This window comes from Acanthochromis polyacanthus, chromosome 1 (genome assembly GCF_021347895.1).
Source record: "Acanthochromis polyacanthus isolate Apoly-LR-REF ecotype Palm Island chromosome 1, KAUST_Apoly_ChrSc, whole genome shotgun sequence".
In the NCBI taxonomy this organism is placed as follows: Eukaryota; Metazoa; Chordata; class Actinopteri; family Pomacentridae; genus Acanthochromis; species Acanthochromis polyacanthus.
The window spans coordinates 42,567,173-42,591,258 of record NC_067113.1 but is presented as its reverse complement, the minus strand read 5'-3'; the positions used below and the strand labels follow the sequence as shown (position 1 = coordinate 42,591,258).

Here is a 24,086-nt window from a genome sequence, read left to right as displayed (position 1 = left end):
ATCTTGCCAGCTTCCAAGGTGGTGCTTTTTGTATTTTTACACCACAAGGTATTTTGGTCTGGTAGTCAATCCAGCTCTTGCATTTTTAGCTGCAACCATCAGACACTTGTCAGTCCGCACCACTGGAGAAAGACAATGCTTTAGTCCCAGAAAACTACATCAGACAAAGCCTTCTTTTACATGTGTTGTCATGAGACAGATTAAGTCATTAATTACCTTTTTACAATGCAAATGGTTCTATCTTGTTTAAAAAATACATGACACAAAACAACAAAAGCTGATTTTAATTTGATGTTTTGGTTGTTTTTTTTTACCATAGATGCATATTTAATTGCATATTTCTATTGACTTATGATACCCAACATTTTAGGAACGAATGAATGCAGAGACCCATCTTTTTGAGAGTGCTTTCAGCCGCCTAAAACCAAAAAAAAAAAAAAAAGCCTCTGATGGAGGAAAAAAACGATAGAAGAAATACCGCTATTTATTTTCCCGAAATGTCAATCGCTTGTCTGTGTTATTTGGAGTAATGGCTGCTGGAGCCAGCAGTCATGGATCAAACAGCTTCAGTGTTCAGAGGTTAATTGTTATCGGGAAGTAAAGCCTTGGGTGTTTAGAAAACTTACTAAGAAATTCAATACGCTGGTTTCCTCGGAGGTGATCGCTCCGTTCAATGAAAAGCCACAGTATGGTTTGGTGCGATTACATAGCTGGACCTCAGCGTGTGTGTGTTCATGTTTGTGTGGCTGATTCGACAGCTTCTGTTGTACGGTATACACATTTCGCAGAATACAATCATGTTGATATGCTTTAATTTAGTTTATCCGACATAAAAGCTGGTTGGAGCTTTTCCAATGTCCGATTTTGCATCTTTTCTTGATTCTTTCCATCAGACAAAACATGCAATTTAAAGATGTCGCCTTGAGCATGCAGTGGAAAATATTATAATTAAATCTAACTATTTTCTGACATTTAATCAGTTTATTTTAAAAAAATACTCAATGCATACTAAATAATATTGAGCAGCAGCCCTACAGAGTAGCAGTAGTGTCATATGGGAGCTAACAATCACATGAAAATCATCTATTTATCATTAAACATCACCAAACTTTCCTCAAAAATGCTTCCAAAAGTTTGTTGCTTTTTGCATACTTGAGCCATCAGCCAAAAGACGAGTCCAAGGCAAAATCCCCGGCTTAGAGATGCGATGATGGACAGAAATTCAGCAGCAGGTTAGTCCAGTGTGACAGCTCCATGCAGGCCTCCTCAAAGCCTGCGAGGCTTAAACTGGGTTATAAGCCGAAAGAAGATCTTGTGCAGCCGCGGAAGAGAAGCTGTGCTGAGCGCGCAGCTTCCTCCCCTCACATATTCTTTGCTAAATCTGCTACCTGAGTTTCTCCAGACAGTATCGATATTCCACGGAGTAAACAAGTCTTTGGCCATTCATCATCAGGCTGGCAGCACCAGAGAGCAAAGTCACTGCTTTTGATTGAGGGGGGTGACGTGACAGTAAACAGTAATAAGTGAGAGTTCTCAGCTGTTTTTTTGGATGATCTCTGGTAACTTTTCTGTCTCATTTAACTTCTCTAGCAGAAAAGAAAATTGAAAAAAAGACCTGCTGGGATATTCAATACATCACAGTGACAGGCTTCTATTGCAAAACCAAAGGTGATATCATTAAATTTCAATAGTTTCGATCCTATTCATTCACCTTCTGTGTCTCATTTAAGCCCACATGGAGCTAAAAATCTCTAGTTGTAGCCAGGAGAGTTATTCTTTTGGTAAATATGCTGCCTGTCAGAACAGGGAGGTATTTTTCATGCCGACTCGATGCACTATTAAATCTCAGGAAAGGGGGAATATGACAGGTGGTGTCGTTTGTGTCCTCGCTAAAGAAATAGGGCTTCTCTTCCACGGGAGCCATTTCCTGTTGAGAATATTACTTCCACACGAGGCTGTGGATATATCTATATTTAGATTTCTGCTTGGATCTCCAGGCGGTGCTTCATCCTAAATGACACAATGACAACTGGATTCTCACATACTTAATGCTGCAAAATTCTCCAGGAGGCAAAAAAACGACATGGAAGTATTTTGGTAGGAAGGTTTGGTGACGAAAGATGATGTCAAAGTGAAGAGACAGTTTTGATTTGTGACAGAGAAAAAGTGGAAAATCTAACAAAGGCTGCCATGCACAATTTAGCGATTCACGGTGTCAAACACTTGAGCTTTGTCGCCAGATGTTTATTCTCCACTTCAAACGTGATTACTTCTTTCAATAGATAATTTAGTAAGACAATTCCGTCTGAGACATTTGGTGCATGAAACGATCGAGCTGCTGCTACTACTTTGACTCAGAAACAACAGAAGGTGAATGTTAGTGCAGTTGATTCATTGGAAGCCGAAGGTCATCAATGACATCGTTTCAGTATCACGGTTACACCAGAATCAGATGGAATGGTTTCATTTCCGAAGGACTCATTTAAACTAAAAAGAGCTGTAATCGTCACGTTCATCATACGGAGCTGCAAGGCCACTGAAATACACAACACATGACTCATGATGAGAAAATCCTCCACCTTTTTACAACTAATATACTCATTAGTGAATTTGATTTGATACTACATCACAAACTCAAGTCAAATAAGGCCACTTCCTTTTGATCATCACATCCATTTGAAGGCAGGAAGAAAATTTCAGGTAATTAAAATGAAATGTGTTTATTATGTGTATTTTATGCTCGTCAGTGAATAAGAGACTGCTTCCTGAGAGAAATACTCTCTATGTGTCCCATAACCTCCACTATCATCTCCATTCCAGGAATATTTTATGTTCTTTGCAAAAAAAATGCCACGCAATACAGTTACTGTCAGGTTCACAATATAGGAGTTTTACCACACTGACAGACTTTTAATTTAGGTTACATCGTGTATATATAAGGAGACATTTAATAGACATTCTTCTTTCATATCGCAGACATTGTCACACTACAAGACTGGAAAATAATAATAATAATAATGATACAGGGGGTCCCAGACTGATGTCAGAGTTCTGTTCCTACACATTGATGCAAGTCGATTTTCGCCCAAAGTTGGAACTCTGGAGAAAATGTAAACAAAGCCATTATGTCCATCATGATATTGATCAGTTCTTCATAAAAGTCATGAATACCAACGACTTTCATGCATGTGTGAATCATTTACAAGAAGATAAAAGAACATGTTACACTGTTTATACAACTTGAATGCCAATGTTTGTTGGAGTTTCACCCTGTTCTGAGCGTTTTTTAAAATCTAATTTCACTTCCATGGTGTGCTGCCCGTGTTTCATTTTGAGCTAATGACCGTTTTCACTACTGTAGTTGTACAAATATGTAAACTGATGGATATTGTGTTCGATTAAATTTTAATTTTACTCAATTGTATATATAATATTAAGAAGAATCTTTGTGTGAAAATGCCATGTGGTGTTTGGTTATAGGCGGCCATGTTGATTTGAGGCCTGAAAACAGCAAAAATGTCAAGTACGGTACAAAAAGTCCCACAATTAAATATGGACCCAATAATTAAACTACCAGTTTGCAAGAAATGAATGCTTTGAAATGAAGCATCTGAGAGCATTTGTTTTGCCAGCATCAGCTGTTGGTTGATTAGTAACTTTAGAGTGTGGATGTGAACTGACCCACATTAGAGTGTCACAGCTGTGCTCGGTCCAAAAACTGAAGACACAACAATCTCCAAAGAAAATATCTTGTTTTGACACAACCCTTCATCTGCTGCAGTTGGAGCCTCTAAAAACACAGATTCTGCAGCATCACCCGTCACACACATTCATTGTAGTCACAGCACGACATTTGGAAAAAGAAAGACACTCACGCGGAATTTTGTTGAGCTCATTCATGAACTTGTCCTTCAGCTTAGAAAAGTCCTCGTTCTTCTCGCCTGTGCCCTGTCCGGCCACGCTGGTGGTGTTGGAGCCGGCCGTGGAGGAGGAGGCGGTGGTGGGGGCGGCCGCTGCCAGCGCTTCCCTTCGACTCTCATTCATCGTGGCGATGCTGGGCAGCCGGGCAGATGCTGGACATGCGGAGGAAGAGAAAGAGGCAACAGACCGGGTTAGATTTTTCAGTTTCTTTCTGCTGCTGTGACAGATGCATGTCAGAGGCAGCGAGCCGGCCTTGTCAGTTGACTGAGTTGACGCAGAGCGTGTGAGCAGCTGCTGGCTCAGCCTGAGTAAACATCAGCTGGGGTCCAGGATGAATTGGCCAGCGTTCTGAATTCAGAACAAAGCTACTTACTCATTGCTTAAACTCCAGATTAACATCACAGAGCAAAGATAAAATGATTATTTATCACCCGCATACAACACAGGCCCCGGATCTCAGCGCCGCCAATTGAGATTCTGTGCAAGTCAACCATAAATACAGTACATACAGTAATGTCGCACGATAGAAAAGATAACAAGTCGACTCTTATCACACTGTGCTCTTTGTACACACCAGGTGTATTTACTTTACATGAAGGTCTTTTGTGATGAGGCAGAAGGAAACAATGTGTCTCTGATGTTAACTGCTGCTTTCCGTGTCTATTCATATGTGACCTCTATGTTTAGATGCACTCATGCGTTTCTACCGACGCACTGTTGTGTAATTATCATGTATCCCAGGAGCTTCATCCATGAACATGTTTGTCATCATTGCACTTAGTGTGGGAGGTTGGAAGTTTCCACATTATCTCAATTCTAGACAACGACAGAAGACACAGTATGCTACTGTGTCACTAGAGAACGAAAATGTAAAATCTCCACACAATGACCTTGTCTCTCCTGTACCACAAGTATTTGTATTATTAAGATGAGTAATGTTAAATACATTAAAATGACACAACAATATAAGAAATGCAATACAATTTCTCCAATAAGCAAATGTTTTGATGGCACAAACTGCACTGGGATTTTTATGCACACAGTAATGACATGAAAAAATACAGCCAAATTCTAACAGTAGTGCACTTCCCCCCCCCCCATATTACAATTAAAAATTTTAAAAATTCAGTAATGGTCATGGACAGCAGGTTGCTAGAAACACTAAACTAAACAAATGTTCACAAATAAAACCGAAAACAACACAAGACAAAAAAAGTGAAAAAAGAGAAGACAAAATTTTAAACACAAGGCATGATAAACAACACACAAAACAAAAAAAATTGGACACAAAATGACAAAAACGAGACACACAGCAACACAAATGAGAGCTGAAACCACATAAATAAGACACAACATGACACAAACGGGACACACAGCAAGTCGCCAAATGACATAAACAAGGCACAAACCACAAAAATTAGACACAAAACCACAAAAACAAGACACAAAATAATACAAAGCAAACACAAAACACTGAAAACCAGACACAAAACAACACAAGACACAAAACAATGACACTATTACACAAGATGACAAAAACGAGACCCAAAACAACATAAATAAGAGTTAAAACCACACAAACAAGACGCAAAATGACACAAATGAGACACAAAGCAAGTTTCCAAATGACATAAAGCACAAACCACAAAAATGAGACACAAAACCACAAAAATGAGACACAAAATAATACAAAACAGACACAAAGCAAGTCACCAAGTGACATAAACAAGGCACGAACCACAAAAACTAGACACAAAACAACAAAAATGAGGCACAAAACAAGACAAAGCAAACACTAAACACTGAAAACTATACACAAAGCAACACAAACAAGACACAACATGAGAAAAATCTGACACAAAACAATGCAACCAGGACACAAAATGAAAAAAGAGATGCAATAACAACACAAATGAGAGCTGAAACCACACAAATAAGAAACAAAATGACACAAATGAGACACAAAACCACAAAAACTTGACACAAAATAATACAGAGCACACACTAAACATTGAAAACTAGACACAAAGCAACACGAACAAGACACAAAATGACACAAAGCAGACATTACACGCAAACAGGTGTTCATACTCTGCTGTAAGTCCTGTAATCAATTATACTGTAATGTGCTGTATAAGTACATTATACCGCTGATCATCTTTCACTGATCTCTTTTCTGATTCTCCACTGTTGTGTTCTACTTAGTATCATGACACACAACAGTCTGGCAAAGCTGCAGCACAATCCTGAAGCAGAAAGGGACTATTTATTGTCTCTCCTCGCTGCGCAGGTTGTAATTTGGCCCTGTCACCATAGCAATCCAGGAGGATAATGGTGTACTAAAGTAAACCAGTACACAGAGAAGATTGATCGTCTAATTTCCCTCCGTTGCCACAGTCGGCGCTCATGAAACTTTTCCCCCGATTTATATTATTGTTTCCTATAAGGGCACCGCACTGGTTCTGACAGGAACACTGTTAAAGGTTTCCATGTAATTGAAAAATCTAAATGTAACCCTCAGAGCGGCCGCCAATGATATCCATTTTTAAACCTCAAAGAGCTGAGACCTGAATGCAGCTGCAGTTTATCCTAATACAATCTCCAAAAACATGAAGGAAAGAAAGCTTCACAGAGCTGAATTCCAATTCATGCTCCTTCAAATGTATAAAATTAGGTTTGCAGCGAGGCAATTTGGACTGAATCACATTAGAGATACAAAGTGTGCTGAAATAATAACTGCATTTCGCTACTTACAGCTTCATGTGGACACTTTATTTGGATGTCCTTAGAAAGAAATGAAGTGTTTCTTTCCCTCGAGTGTATTTACACCGAGGTGATGATCCGCTTCACAATCAAATCTGGAGACACTCGTGATCTACTGTCGGCAGCTGTGCAGGTTTATGTGAGCAGTTGTGAAGCAGCGTATTTCCTTTCTACTCCGCTCTGACTGTGGCTGGAGGGGGAGCGGCGATCGTTTCTCATTTTCTGTATTCTTTGAGATGCGGCCACAGCCTTGTTTCTCTGAAATCTAGGTTAGCAACGCTGCTATAGAGATCTGCGGCAGAAACAAGCAGTGTCCTTTCAAAATACAGTTATCTAAACACTTCTGCAGGCCATGAAACACATCAGATATCAGTTTTATGAAACTACCTGTAGTTATGTTACAATACCAATAGCTGGAGCCAAGAGGCAATGGAGAAGAAGCCCCCATTAAAGAACATTTTTACGGTTAATTCTATAAATTTGGCTGAACACCTTTGCCCCAAACACACCTCTTGAATCCAATCCAACAGCAGTAAAAAACAGCATTTTCTATACACTGACATTACCAGTAGGAAACGTGAAATCAGCCTGAACCTCACTGATATGTGACATTTGGCAAGAAATTGTTTTGTTGACCTGACTGTGGTGTCAGAACATAAGTTTAAAAGCATGAGCTCCAACCAGAGTGGCAGTCGGCGTTCATCAGCTTCTTTTGATTTCTTTTCTTTGTAGTACTTAAAGTGTAGCGAACCATGACTCCAAAAATAAGGTTCATAATTACGGTTTGTGTCTCCATGATGCATTTAACCTTGAGGACTAAATACATTTGAGTCAGTATATAATTGAGAAACTTTTGAAGTCCATGGGTTGCATAGATTTTATTAAAAGTTTTAAAAAAGTTTGTTATGTTCATTATGATCATGTCTTTACAAATTCCATAATATTTGTTTTGGAAACAATCACTTATTAATAAAAAATGACTGGATATCACTAAAATGCCAACTAAATAACTGTCCGAATTAAATAGCGACCACCTTCCAATTAGCTAAACTTTAATAAAATGAGCTTAATCAGAAATAGTTTTGATTGTGTTCTTTTTATTAAGTTGAGATAGTCATGACAGAGATTTCTTTTTTGCAATATATCAAATCATACTTTGTTGTTTTGTGTCTCGTTTTTGTCATTCTGTCTCTCGGTTTTGTCATTTCGTGTCCTGTTTCTGTCATTTTGTGTCTCGGTTTTGTCGTTCTCTGTCTCGATTTTGTCATTTTGTGTCTCGGTTTTGTTGTTTTTGGTCTCGTTTTTGTCATTTCCTGGCTCGTGTCTCACTTTTGTCATTTAGTGTCTTGTTTTGTCGTTTTCTGTCTGATTTTTGTCCTTTTGTGTCTCCTTTTTTAATAAAAAATACTATTACTAAAATGTCAACTAAATAACTCTCCAAATTTAATAACAACCACCTTCTGATTAGCTAAAAAACTATAATAAGTAGTATAAATATAAAGTAGTATAAATAATAATGAGCTCATTCAGAAATCGTTTTGATTGTGTTCTTTTTGTTAAGTAGAGCTAATTATGACAGATATTTTTTTCGGCAATATATCAAATTTTATATGGAAAATAACAAATCGTATCACTTTCAACTAAGTTATCCATTACAAACACACCTCTCAAGGAAGTGTGTTAATTCCAGATCACATGACCTGCTCCACATGATGTCATTTCCTCCTGAAGAAAAGACTGGCAAGACTCCAAGGCTTTCTGACTTATTTAATATAAAGTAGTGTGTGAGTCAAGTGTGGATTTATGGCATGTTAACAGGTTTACTACAATATCTTTATAAAAAAAACCTTTCAATTTCAATTTTATTCAATCGTATACATAATATTTAGAAGAATCTTTGTGTAAAAATGCCATGTGGTGTTTGGTTATAGGCGGTCATGTTGATTTTAGGCCTGAAAACAGCAAAAATGTTGACTATGAAACCTGTCAGCTGTGTTACAAAAAGCCACACAGCTATATATTGACCCATTTGATCTTCTGGAGGTTTCAAGTGGAATAAAACTAGACTATGTTTAAGATGCTACATTCACATTACCCCGAATCCGTCCATCCCTTTTGTTCTGCTTATAATTAGATAATGACTAAGATGGTAGTAGTATTAATGGTAGATAATGACTAAGAAAGTGGTATTTACAGATTTTGCGAAAGTACATCTGTAAGTATAGCAACATTACATTTTCGGATCACATGGGTATTCTCTGGTCCGACAGATATAGATGCACTTACAGTAGGGGAATGAATGTCTATATATGGATAATTGCCAGGAGGAAAGTGAAGCCATGAAAGCCTCATGTTTCCACATTGAAATCAATACTTTGTCCCTTGTGATGAGCTCAGAATACCAACAGTGATGACATATGACATGCCAGGATGTTACACGATGTGCCATGGAAACTGCTTTGTGTCGTAAATTTGAATATAGATGAAATTCACAAAGAACAGAGAACATCCAAGGTAGTGCAGGCATTCACATTCAAATAAAAACTACAACTGGAGAAGACGGAGTAAGAGAGGAAACATAAAGCGATCCGCTGTTGGTCTGAACATCAAGAGCCCTTAATGTTTCCACAACACTGAAGCACAAACACACTGTGAAGCACCTACTGTACCACTGAAGTGACTGTACAGTGACTCAGCACAAACACTCTTCTTTCTCAACTTCCTTTGTGTGAATGCTGCAAAAACAGGTTGATTTACTGCAGGTTTATAAATGGAGATCCCACAGACGGATAAGCAGCTCTTTACCTGGACCTGGCTGTCCACCAGGTTAGAGCAAATTTGATTATCTACACAGAATCTGAACACCTATTTATCTTATTTCCAATTATCATAGGAGCGATGTTTCTTTCCGCGAAATCCAATCTCAAGTTTCTTGTAAACACTGTATCCAGCTGCGGCAACCTATTTACTGAACAATTCTGGTGTTAATGGATAACAGAGGAAGTACAGAGAGATTGGTGTTTGACTAAGAAGTCCATTTCAACAGCCAAACAATTTCTTGGAACATGTTCATCCTGAATTACCTCTAATAGACGAGTCATGTAATGGACTATACGGCTAGCCAAGGTTAATGTAAAATGAGGGGGTAATTGCAGAGAAATAGAGTTTCACTGCTGCTGGTACTTTTGTATGTCCATATTGTGTCCCTTGTTAACAAATTCACAGAAGTCTCACATGTCCCCACAGTGTGTCTTTCAGTTTTCAGCTCCAAATACTGTAAAGATGATTCATTTCACCATGACTGTATTACCATGACTATAAGGCTGTTCTAAACTGACTCTGAAAACAAATAAGTACCTGCTGTTCCCACCCCTTCAGGAAGAAAACTCTCTCTGTGAGTGTTTGAAGTGGAAAACTATTGGATAGTTAGGTGTTACACAGCACCACGGTATCATTATTTGCTTGTAAAGTGGGGGTGGGGGGTGGGGGGTGGCGGGGGGGCTGACTAGCTGCAGACAGGCTTAAAAAATGGCAGAAGTAAACTTTTTAATATCTTAAAAGTTGTTTTTTTCTACACCTTACACTAGGATGGATGGATGGATGGATGGATGGATGGATGATAGATGGATAGAGACTTTATTAATCCCATGGGAAATTCAAGATTTGCTCCATATTTGGCCTTTAAAGTAAGAAGGAAACAGTTTGTGAGAAAGTGTTTCAGATCAAAATTCTCTACATCTTCTCCAAGTTTCACGAAATTTGCCTTTGTAAATTCTGCATAACTTTGCAACAAATTAGACTAACCAAACAGTACTGAAAACATACTGTGTAATGCACCTTTTTGTTCCAATATGGGTCATGAGCTGTAATATGATCCAAACCATGAGTTTTGGTGATCAGTTGCACTCCTGTAATATATTTCAATCACTAACTCCAGTACTAAGGGAAAGAATAAAACAAAGGGAGGTAGAAGCTCAGGCAGCAGTAAACAGTGGTGGTCAGTTTGGTTTCCCAGTCGTGGCACAACCAACGACCTGGAACAACTAACATGAGAGTGACCATGAGCCAGCAGGCTGAGCTGATTGGTAGAAATAAACCAAGTCACGGTCGGTCCAGCACAGAAGTAGTGCCTGTATGTGAAAATAAGATGTTTGAAATGGTCTTGAAAGGTAAACCAAAGGAAACACACTTGCTGACTACTGCGGTGCTTTAAACTCAGCCAGGTACTCCAACGATCACAAGGTTTACCAGAAAGCAAAAGAGGGATCATATTCTGGCCCTAACATGGAAACCACAACTAGTAGGATGGGTTCACACACAAAATAGAGCACAATGAGAGAGGAATAGTAAAGGAGTGCAAGCTTTTTGGTAATGCTATTCAATGCAGACTGGCAAACAAAAGATAGAATATTGAGCTTGTATGATAACCCTTGGGATTAATAAAGTATCTATCTATCTATCTATCTATCTATCTATCTATCTATCTATCTATCTATCTATCTATCTATCTATCTATCTATCTATCTATCTATCTATCTATCTATCTATCTAACCAGGTGAAGACTCACTGTCTCTCACAAAAGAACCTAAAAGAGAAGTCCAGCTGCTTTTACTGAAGCTCCTCGGATGAGTCTGAAGGTTCGCATTGAAGATATTCACTTGCCCTGTAGGTATGGTTTTTGCATCTTCAATCCTCTGCACAGGTCAAGAACCCAGACAGTGCTTTAATGCAGCTAGCAAAAGAATGTTCCTTTATGGCTTCCCAGTGTCATATCTTTGCCTGGTGTTCATTGAAAATCAAACGTAGACACCAATAAATCAGCATGAATGAGCATCATTCTTGACAGTGATAAACAACCTTGCTTACTTATCCTGCTTTTAAGTGATGGCTACCTTCTTACACGGCTCTCTTGTAAAACTACCTTACATTTGGTGCTATCCATTGATGCTTTTATATCAATTATCACCTAGCTGTTGATCATTATTTACTACACAAACATTCATTTGATTGGATTTTGTTTCTCAGAATCTATAACTGTAAAAATGTGATATGACAGCTGCAATAAATTGAAATACTGACATGTCTTTAGATGAACCAGCTTGATTTGGCGAAATCTGAATCCCTGAGCATGAACAAAAGCAAGCACGAGGTGGATCTCACAGTCACAACATGTCTGCCAGCTGCTGTCGCCCAACATACTGTGAAAGCATGATACCACTGCACCCTCAAGCTGTGAACCCAACTCTTAGCTAACACTTCTTTAACAGCATCTTTGTGTGTCAGCAGGAGATATTTCTGAGAGGTGTCCTGTGGTTAGCTGCTGCAGAGAAAGTCACAAAAAAAACACAACACCTACTAAAACATAAGCTCTAATCAAAGCAAGAAAAAAGGTGACTGATTCAAGATAATTTAACTTGAGTAAAGAGTGGAGATGAACTTCGATAAAACAAGCAGCCCTTGGTTACCTTGGCCCTCTTGACCTCCCTCTTGGTTGCACGGCCGCCCACGCATGTCCATGTTCGCTCAGCCTCTCTTTGGTCTACGTTGCAAGGTTAGTGTGGGGGCCGATCCATTGAGAGGCAACGACAGAGATACTTCAACACAGGCAAGGACTTTTAGGGAGCACAATGATGCTCTGCAGAGTGCACGTGGGAGGCTTCTTCTACAGAAAAAGAATTGATCTTGCCCTGAGGCAGGGAGAAACACATAGGTTTTCACTCAATATTTCTAAGTCGTGTACGGTGGATGTGTAAAACACAGGCAGCCACGTTGTGAAAAGACAATAATTACCCCAAGGAATTCTGCAGACAGGAGCTGCAATTTTTTTATGTAAATGACGAGATTGTGGCGAATTAGAGACCTTTCAAATACACAGAATGAGACATGCATATGAATGAAATCAAGCTCCCAGCGTTGACATCACATAATTTTCCCCGTGTCTGTGGAAGACTGATGCTTCTCAGTACAAAATGTCAACTGGAAAGACAACCGAATGCGAGCAGTGTGTGTGGAGGACCACCCACTGTGTCTGTTATGCCTCTCGCATCAGACTTCATATCCCTGGCAAAAAAGGAGCATTAATTCAGCTCATATTTGTTCCTTAATAACTACTTGCGCATTCAAGCGAAGGATGACAACTTCCGTATTATCTTCATTGTCTGGAATGACTCACAGCAGGTACTCCACTTGAAAGCCAGTTCCATTTAGAGTGGATGGCAGCTTATTTATCTTTATGGAAAACCAGAGAGGGTTGACCTTTTTACCTTCCAGAGAGGTGTCATCACAGTGTAATCATACTGTATATTTTCTGCAACGCACGTCTAGCCTGTCAGTGCTGCGACTTGCTCAAGTAACAGCTTTGAATAATGTTGTTTTTGCTCAAACTGGCTGCTTTTACAGTCACACTGCAGCTTTTCCTTCCCACCCCGGTATTTATGTAGTATTTAAATACCGCGTGAATGCCTAATTTATGTGGTATTTATATGGTATTTATGTGGTTTTATGCCATATTTATGTAATATTTATGTGGTAGTTATGTAGTATTTCTGTGATATTTATGCCGTGTTTATGCCATATTTATGTAGCATTTATTTGTATAGTATTTATGTGGTATTCATGTAGTATTCATGTAGTATTTATCTCATATTAGTGTAGTATTTTGTGATATTTAAGTAGTATTTATGTAGTATTTTTGTGGTATTTAAGTGGCATTTATGTTGTATGTATGTGGTATTTATGTAGTATTTATATGGTATTTATTTAGTAATGATGCAATATTTAAGTGATATTTATGTGCCGCTTATGTTATATTTATGTGGCATTTATGTTGTATTTATGTAGTATTTTATGTGGTATTTATGTAGCCTATAACTAGTATTCATCTAGTATTTATCTAGTATGTCTGCAGTATTTATATCCTGCAAGCTGTGAGTGATGCAAGCTACAGGAGCTAAATGAAAATATCAGAGGAAAAAGGTTAATAAAAATGTAGGAGACGCTAGGATATCAATTGATCTAACCTGTTCTCAACTTTCACTGTCATACCCATCTTCAGGAGACTGCAGGAGGCAATACGCTGCCTGTTTCCACTTCTTTTTTTTAAATGCTCCAGCCATCTCTTTGGAGGTGTGCCGCTCAGGTGTAAAACCCCAACCCAATTACAGTGCCGCCAGATGGCCCAGCAGGTTCCCAACCACAGCGGCGATGCTGGCACACAGCTCCCTTCTATCACCTCTCCTTCTGTAACTGGGTCACTCTCTACCTCCCTCCATCACTCCTGCTATCTCCTTCATCATCCTTTCATGTTTCTTTTTCCTCATCCCTGATAACCTTTACTGATGGATTTCCATCTCCTTTAACCTGGATTGTAATGAAATTATCATATCTCAGGGGTAAAATAAAAAAAAAAAAGACATGAGAAAAAAAAGATATTTGTTAAGCCTTTCTTGAGTTCAGATTTGGTCAGCATGTTGGTATCATGTGGATGCTCCGCCCCCCACTGGGTCTGATTTTGGACGGCTTCCGCAGTGTGCCGGGTGTTATATCCCATGCTGTGTGAGGAAGTGATAAAGCTGCCAAAAAACCAGCCTAACCCAGGTCCATTTTGACATCAAATTGGACATAATTCAAAGATCAAAGCCGACTGTATGGTACAGTAAGGAGGGCAGGAGATGCAGGTGCCCTTTTGCCAATATCGCTTCCCTCTTTGTGGTTTTTATTGGGTTTCATGAATTAATCACCCAGTAAATCGCCATTTAAACCCATCTTCTCAAGAATTGCCGGGTAATTATAACAAAATGACTTGGCGGTTGCTATACGTCAGTGAAATTGAATACATCATAGGAAAAAGCTCATCCTCTACTTCTTCGAAATCTGAAAAAGACAGTTTGCGCATTCGTTGTACATCATTTAACCTGAGCTGGACTAAAAATCAGACAGAAGCATGTGTTTAAAACCCTCCAGGAGGGAAAAGTGAATATAGTTTCATGGAAACTAGTAAACAAGACATTTATTTATTTTGACAACAACTATGTAGTACCATTTACGGCGCATCACCAAACCTAAACATATAAACTATTTTGACTAAGGTTAATTTGTGCATTAAAGGCACTCCTGACTCTGAGATTATGCCGCTGGTCGACTAGTTTATGTGATTCTACATAATATCTCTGATTAATGCCACTTTTCGATCAGCCCCAACATCAAAACCACTGACAGGTCAATTAAAATGGAACATCTTGTTACAGCACAATGTTCTGCTGGAAAACCTTGAGTCCTGGCATTCATGTCATCGTGTTGCTTTGACATACAGCACCCATCTAAATGTCGTTAAATACTACATACCCTGTCGTGTAAAATTCTTAGAGTACGATGTGCTGAAAGTGAATGATGATTTGAATCAACGAGTAGTATAAGTGTGTGAGGTACTAAATGTTGAATATTCTAATAACCATCAATGCTTTGATTGTATTGAATGTGTGTGAGGGAAAAGAAGCTTTAGAAACTATGCAAGGATGGCTGAAGGGTTGATTAGAGATCACAAGGTATAATTTGTAACTTTGATGCTTTCTAGGAGATGAAATGTGGAGTGCTCGATACATAATGGTGTATAACACATAGAAGTATATGCATGAAATCTGTCACAAAATAATGAGGGTAAGATGGGAAGTAAAAGTCTGAACATGTCTGGGCATGTTCTCTGTGAAACATAACGTAATGGCAAACTAACGTCCACTGTAAACTGAACCCTAACAATGAAACATGATATTTGGTGACAAAATCTCACCAATAGATTTAGAAAGGTCTAATGGTGTCAAAACTGTCACTCCTATCATACGCCCTAAAGGTGTGGAAGAACGACCAACTCTCACAGCATAAAAGATGGCGCACCGCTCAGTATCTTCAGCTCTTCTGGAGGAGTTTTAACTGCTAAGAACTACTCCTGGATCCTGCCCTGCAAATGCTGACTTCTCTTGGTGATTTTTTGAAGATCTTTAAAGAAGCTTTGTAGACATTTAACGACGGTCAAGTCATAGACTCTGGCCTTGATCTGCGACTTAGTTTACACTTCATCAACTTCCTTCATCAGCGGACGTGTACCCTCTTCAGGAACAGCTTGAGGACTACAACAAAGAGCCCAAGTCATTGACTCTGCCTCCAAAATCCGACGAACCCAAACCAATCGAGCAAACGCAAGACACGCTAGGACAAGCCCGATCTGAGGAGGCACCAATTCACAACCCACAGCACCCAAAGGAAGCCTACATCCCAGTGTCTGACTCTTCAGGAAACCCCCAGAGGTCGCTTGTTCAAACCACGATGGGTCTGAGCCGTTTTAACTGCAAACTGGTGAGCTACATAATATTAGAAAGAAGATTTTAGTGTTGACTGGTGTATACTACAGCTCAGAAATAACTGAATTACAGGCAAAGATGGGTAAACTACAAATCTCAATCGATACAAAATGATTCTGCCTGATTGGAATTGGCCTTTTCCACATTTAACAGTCTGACATTTACAAGAGTGGTATCAGTGAGTAATTCAAAGGGAGTGCTTTATATTTTTTAACTTATAAACAGTAGGAAACAAATAGTGGCGTAAATGTTTTGTCAAAGACAAATCAAAAGCAGCGAAGAGACAGAAATGCTTCCGTATGCAGTAATCAATAGTGTGGATCAATGAGGAAGTGTTTTGACTAAACAAACCAACCCAGTAAAGACTCTGCTGCTGAGTCTTGAGTTGAACACACAAGCCGGAAACAAACGTCTAATTTAAATCCTGATTTCTCGGTTCAAATTCCCTCTGCAAGCACAGACACCTAATGAAGTCTTATTACGTGGCTTCCTGCCCACACTTAAGTATGACAGTCTTGATTATTTACCGGCAAAAAGTTGTTCAGAGGTTTAAAGCCGTTCTCAAATTTGATTACAGTTCAAAGCGAGGGAATTCCTGCTGTTTAAATAATCCTCAGGAAGACGCTTAGTGATTGCTTCACAGATCTGGATAAACTAATAATCATAGCGAGGACACGTGTTTTGATCCAAAGGGAGCACTAACTGTGTAATTACAATAAATGACGCGAGAAAAAAACTCTAAGCAAATTAAAGGTTGTGTTTGTAAGAGCTGCATCAAACATTGAACACTATCCTCTTAAACTGGGGACATATTCAGATGATTTCAATTTCATACTATTAGATTACATTCATCATCCAATAGCTGCTTCTCCAGATGTCAGGATTTTATGCAGAAGGCCAGACTGAGTCATTGATTCCATCTAGCTAATGGCAGTAAGGTTTGAAACTATTTTTAATAAAGAGATCAGACCTTATAGTATCATGATTATTCAAGTAATCTTGCCCTGGGATGAGACACGCTTAGAAGCAACTACATTTGCATGAATCATCTCAGGCTTTTCTCCGCTGGATTTCACCATCGGCGTAAATCCACTGCATGAAGAAACGCAACAAAGGAGAACCGCAATTTACATTTGGAGTAGTCATTATTTTCAGCGTACTTAGAAATAACCCAGAACTAAGAAAGGATTGATTCTGGTTATATCTGATGAAGAAATCAGTATTTTTAAAGATGTTTTATGATGATATCCAACCAACCAAATGTGTGAGTTAAGAGCTGGTCCGTGAAATGGACGTAAATGCTGCAGATCATTCTAATAAATGTGGGCCAGTAGGGTTCATATTCTACTCTGTAGATGCATTATTATCTGTTCTAAACACTGCCAAATATAAAGTAACCCCGATACCATACGTGACCTTTTGTGGTTGGGTGAATAAGTGTATATAAAATCTCTAGTAAAGTATTCACATTGGAAACGGACGAAATTCAACTTTACGCCATTTGGCAAACATAACCACATTAAGTTTTTTATTTTACCTAATTTATATTTAAAGGACATATTTTATACATATTTCTATGTGAAAAATGAACGAGAACATAACATGATAAACACAAACAAATATACAATTTGGCAACTCGACAAGCTCATGGCATCATCTAAACCGGGTTTAGACATTTTTGTTTTCCATGAAAACATCATATAAAATAAAGTTTGTGTGACTTAGTATAAATGATACAGCACATTTTCCTTTATCAGCACAACAGTTAGTGTATTTAACATGTACTGTGTGTATTTTTAGCAAACATTCCGGTTACAGCTGTCATAAATGTTAAACCATATGTCTGTTCATCAATTTGACAGGTTCAAACTGTATTTTTACATAAAATAAATTTAAAAAATCACCACGTTGCTTGTTTTAAATGCTACAGCATGTTTCCATTGTCAGTAGAAACTATGAAAACTGGTATTCTTCTTGAGAAATAAATGCAAAAAGTACAGTATTGATGTTATACATATTTTGGCATGTTTCCATTAAATAAATGCACGAGAAGGGAAATGTAATTTTTTTTCTAGAGAACATATTTTTTTGTAAATACAATTTTCTCCTGATAAACTTATTTACGGTGATTCAGTGTTGAATAAACCGTCTCAAACTGTTTTTCAGTTTACAGATTTTTACTGTCATGGTTTGACAGATTTTCACCGTAAAATTTACGAGCATTTTTAACATAGATTTGCTAAAAGACTTTTGCACTTTTTGGTGAGTAAACACCAAGAGAAAGAAGTGAAATGAAAGTCAAAACAAGATTTAAGTAAAAAAAAAATAACACTACACCAATGGCAACCATCCAAATCCCCAACTGAAAACTTTAGTCGCTCTTTGTAAACGACATTCTGATCATTTGACAACAGAGCTCCATCTAATTGGAAGCAGGAACAGGTCCATACAGGCCTACATGGACAGAAATGATATCCAGTGACAACAGCTATTTACTGCGCTGACAACATCCAACGCAGGCGTCTACACCCCACTGTGCTCCCTCTTTCTCCCCGTCACTCGTCATTAAAAAAAAAAAAAACCTTCAGCAGTAAACCAACTGTGTCACTGCTGCTTCACAGGAACACCAAAACCTCCATTTTTATGGAGTGACAACAGCACCTATAACATATTAGACCATTTCAACCGATAAACTAACAAAACATCAAAGACAAATCTCTGAAAACACTCGTGCTGCAGGTACAGAGCTGCTACAGGCCGGCTAAACTTTGGCAAAGTGAATGAATTAGTTAAGTGTCACATTAATTACAGGCTGTCAGTCAAGAATCCACAACAATCTGTCAGGTGCTCATTTGCTAGAGCGGGGGTGTCAAACATGTGGCGCATGGGCCAAAACGGGCCCTCCAGAGGGTCCAATCCGGCCCATGGGATGACTTTGGAAAGTGTAAAAATTACAGAGAAGACATTAACTGCAGATTATAAATTTGTCTCATTTTTTGTTATTTTGTTTCTTGTTTTTGTCGTTTTGTATTTCCTTTTTGTCTCGCTTGTGTTGTTTGCTTTTTTGTCATTCTGTTTCTTGCTTTTGTCATTTTTTGTCTTGTTTTTGTCCTTTTGTGTCTTTTTGTGTCATTGTGCCGTTTGTCCCTTTTTGTCGCTTATTAACTTTTTTGCCTGATTGTTGTCTCTTTTTTGTTTCATGTCTCATGCTTTTGTCATTTTGTTTCTCATTTGTCCTTTTTGGTCTTGTTTTTGTCCTTTTGTCTGTGTTTTGTCTCTTTTGTTGTTGTTTTGTTTCTCACTTTGCAATATTATGTCTCGTTTTATTTTTTTTTACTTTTGTCACTTTAATCATAAAAATACTACATCATTCAGTTCCAGATGACTGAATGTTTTGTTCTTTTGTAGATAAACTGTGATCTGGAAGTTGTAATGTGTAAATGATACACTTTGGCATAATATTGCTAAAACTGAATTTATTTTTCTTAACAAATTTCAGGTTGATCATGATGTTTTGGAAAAAGATAATTCATTAAATGTGAACATTTTCAGAACGTACTTTTTTGCACTAAAACAAAGAAAACATTAGAAGTTGTGGTTATTTATAGGTTATTCTGCTGTGATTTTACTGGTCTGGCCCCACGAGGGGATAGTCCTTCTTGTGTATAATACGTCACGTGAATGATGGTCAGGTGAGCTGCCTGCATAAGCAAAGATAAGAGGAGGCTGAAAGGCCCCACGGTCACTTCCCCATTTTCCAGTGCGACCTTTCTACTCACCTGAAGTCAATCTCAGGGGGTATTGGAACTGGAAAAAGTTATTAACCCTGCTTTGCCGCGAGGGCAGAACAGCTCTATTAAGCCAGTGCACAAAGATTCCCCCATTTTCAATTACTGCCTCTAAAGCGCAGAGGAAAGTTAGAAAAAGCCACCTTGTTGTCTTGTCTGCCACAGAGAAGGACTCGGGGGTCCCTGATCCCAGCAGCTCTTATCATATACTCTTGTTCTTCATGCAGCACAGGTCCAACACACTCCTGTGTTCAGTCTATTTATACGACAAACATCGCAGGGAGGCACACACTCTGGAAAATGGGTCTGTCAGCCAGGGGCTAAATGAGAGCACAACAGGCTGTAAAACCCAGAAGAACCGTCTATTTATCTCCCGAATTCTGGCCTCTAAGGATGTCAGGATGTTTGTAATTAATACTTAGACAATAAAAATTCAAAAGAACTCTATATACTCAGTAAAAAAATCTATTTAAAAAATCGCAAAAAATACTATAATGTTCAAAAACTAGATAAATAATGGCAAAAATCTGTAAATAATGATATTTTTAGTTGGTATGAATATCATTTTATGGTCAAATATTGCTGTTTTTTATAATTTGTAAAATACATATTTTGAAAAGGACATTACGTACAGTTTTTTTTTTTACAGTCAAGATATTTTCTGTTTTGTTAAATTATCTGGAATTTAACAAAAATCTATAAAATAACTGCATATTTCTCATCTTTATCACACACAGATTTTCTGTCAAATAACATTTGCTGCTAATTTAATGTATTTGTTTTTAAAACTTTACAACTTTTCTTTTTAACAAAACTTTTAAATAAATGTGCCCCTGAAATTTTAATTTCATTTATTTTTATTTTACCTGCTTGTTTTGTTTTTATCCTTTTATATCTTTAATGTAGCACTTCGACATTTTTCTTCAATGAAAAAAAGGCATTACAAATCAAAAATATTATCATAATTATTACTATTTTGTTTTATTCAAACATAAAAGAATCAAATTCAATTTAGAAAAATACATGTTTCTAATGTGGACATTATGTACAGTTTTGGTCTTTTAACAGTCAAGATTTTATCCGTTTTTGCTAAATTATGTGGAATTTTACAAAATCTGTATAATAATTGCTTATTTTCCATCCTAAGCATACACTGATTTTATGTCAAATAACAGCATAGATCTGTAAAATAACAATATTCCCTGCTAATTTAAGGACAGCAAAAATATAAAGGAATATTTTATTTTAGTCAAACATCAGAAAAGAATTGATCACGATTTGTAAAAATACATATTTCTGATGTGGAAAAAAATAATAGTTTTACTCCTGTATTTTTCCTAGGTATTATCCGTTACACTATAAACTCTATAAAACACCATAAAATAACTAATAAAAGATTATTTAACATTTTCATCCCTAGTTTTTTTTTTCCAATTAATGGCAGATATAGTTGTAAAATAATTGTATATTTTGCTGACTTAAATACAGCAACAAAAAAATCAACTCTACTCTACAGTCAATTGTTGTAAAAGAATGAATTATTATTCATAAAATACAGATGTTTGATGTGGACATTCTGTACATATTGCTCGGTATTTCACTTTTTTTCTGTGATTTCACTGGCTATTACTCGTAAATTTAAAAAATGGGGAAAATCTGTAAAATAAGAGTAAACTATTCAAAAAATTACAGTTTAAAACAATTTTTAAAAATAAACAACCTTCAAATAGCCTACAACAGTGCTGTCATCATTATTGGAGAGTTTCTGGATCAGATTGGAGACTTAAAGGTGAATCATTCTGCGTTTATGGCGATAATACTCAAGAACTGCTGGGAATTCGTACTGGTCTGTCGTGTCTCTGTCCCTACATCTACTGGACAAACAGCAGGGATCAAACACCACATTTTATTTTAACCACATAGACAAAGGGAGCATGCAAAGCCACCTCCTACCTCTGGCGACCCTGAGCCCTGCTTGCGTGCTTTTGTGCCTGCAGGGCTGCAGGGGGCAGGACGGAGGTGGTTGAGGGCGAGGGCTAATACAGCGGTGCCTGGGGAGCTCTGTCTGTTGGAATCAGCCTGATGAAGGAGGAGAGGCCAGGGGGCACGCGTCGACTACTGGTAGGTGACTCATACAGGAAAATTAAAAAAAAGGGAGGCCTTTTGCTCGGCCGCTGTCTACCTTCAGGTCATCCTACCGGGAATTCTGCCCGGCAACCGCTGGCTGTGTGACAGACCGGGAGAGGCATGAAGTCAGTGACAGGGTTTTAATGTCAACGAGCGAGACTGAACCTTGAAGCAGGGTAACGATGAACTCCGAGGGGTTATAGAGAGTATTCAGTGCATTAAATCAAGTAGAGCTAGATTTAATGTGTAATACTGAACTGACTGTCCTCCTATGATGAAACTACATGCACACGAAACATGCACTGGTCAATTTTGAGAGGCATTTTTCAGATTAATGGAAAAACAACAAACCAAATGTATACTTAGGTGTGTCGTCTATTAGCGTCTGAAGAATTCCGAGGAGGTCTTCGGTTTATGACGTCCTCGACTTGCAGCGTTTTGTTGTTACGTTGGAACTGGTTCAGTGGAACTAGGTGGTGAGCAGATCAGATAAATACATCGTCACGCAAGCAGAGCAGATGAATACTGTATGCACAGTAGTCACACGGTCACATTTGCCTCAATATTGGATTATGCTCCATTCGCTAACTTCATTATGGCTCCTAAGTGTAAGTCAGACTTACTGGAGTTGTACAAACATGGAAATTGATCATGTCGTGATGCACATAACGGCTTTGTTTACATTTTTACTGGAATTTCGACTTACGGCGAAAATCCACCTACATCACACCATACAAACGGATCTCTGACGCAAGTCGAGGACCCCCTCTATTGACATTTAAAATTTTTTGACAATTTTTATTCTCCTCATTCGAGCCAGAAATTTCAGTTGCCCTAAATACACAAAACATTCCAATTTTATTCCTCTACATATAGTGATGGTTTTTATGGTGGGATTTGTTCATATTGTTCACAGTCTGATGAACAGAGCATTTTAGATACAGTCAAGTCCAGAACTACTCATACATCTTGCAAACTTTTGACTTAAAGTTACTTTAAAATGTAAATAAAAGCTGAGAAATTATTTTTTCCACAATGATGCCTCTTGTACATCATCTTATCTTTTGGGGAACACCTGTGCCATTTCCAATTTTAAAAAAAAACAAAAAAAAAAACTTGCTGGTTGAAGAAAAGTAACACATGGCAAAAATGCATGTTTTTCTCACTGTGTATTTTCAGATTTATTAAGTCCCAAAAATCCCCATGTAAAACCAATTGGATCTAATATTTCAACAAAGCAAAATGTTCTGATTTTTTAGGACATTATTTTCCCCAAATGCAAGTTTTAATATACATTTTCAGATAATGTATGATACAAAAAGTAGCCTTATTGTACGTAGTAAAGTGTTTCATGGAGTTGTGTGACGATCGGTGTCTGTTTGTTCGTCTGTTTGTCTGTGCGCAACATTACTCAAAAACAAAATAACAAATTTGGAGGATATTTTCAGTCAAGGTCAGAAATGACACGAAGACCACCTGATTAGATTTTGGCAGTAAAGCGACAGATTTTTGAAAGATTTCTGAATCATTGCGAGATAGCGGCATGACATCACTGCAACCATGACAACAAGTGAACACTACATCAGCTGCTTGCTGATGATCACATGATTGTGGTCCTACTATAAATCAGCCACTGTAGACTTTTTGGGACTAATCTGTTGGAAATCATAAAATAACTGAACAGCCTTGATGGAGTACTCCTCTCTGAGTGCTTTTCTTGTTTAAAATTTTTAACCTATATTTGCCTGCAGTATCTCCCCATAAAAATAAAAATTTTTTTAGAACGTGCCTCTGATTATGTGACACTACAAGGCAAATCTGACACAGATGTTCCCCGAGTACATAACCCTCAATACCGCTGTCAAAAACAATCATTACAGCCAAAAATTGTCCGTCGGCCCTGGCTGTAATTAGCACTTTGGGAACCTCTTTCTCATGTATTTTGATTTTGCCTGTCTTCAACGTCAACACGATTTATTTAGCACCTTTCATAAAACACGCGGCCCATAGGGGTGAAACATGCAAGCAAGATTAAATCTGGAGCAATGAAACAATACAGTGTTGAAAATGAATAATTAACAGCCAATAAAATACAACAAACACCAGGGAAAAGAATGACTTATATAAGAGTAT

The 24,086-nt window shown here is 37.9% G+C and overlaps 1 protein-coding gene across 4 annotated transcripts in view; it reads right to left on the bottom strand.

The window, feature by feature from the left end:
* syt1a (synaptotagmin Ia) overlaps positions 1–24,086 on the bottom strand; it is a 228,557-nt gene that overhangs the window by 59,090 nt on the left and 145,381 nt on the right. For all 4 annotated transcript variants that reach the window (XM_022201756.2, XM_022201755.2, XM_022201759.2 and 1 more), the window contains one exon: positions 3,876–4,073. In XM_022201756.2, coding sequence (XP_022057448.1) covers positions 3,876–4,044 — 169 coding nt within the window. In that variant the 5' untranslated portion in view covers positions 4,045–4,073. The remainder of the gene's footprint in view (positions 1–3,875; positions 4,074–24,086) is intronic.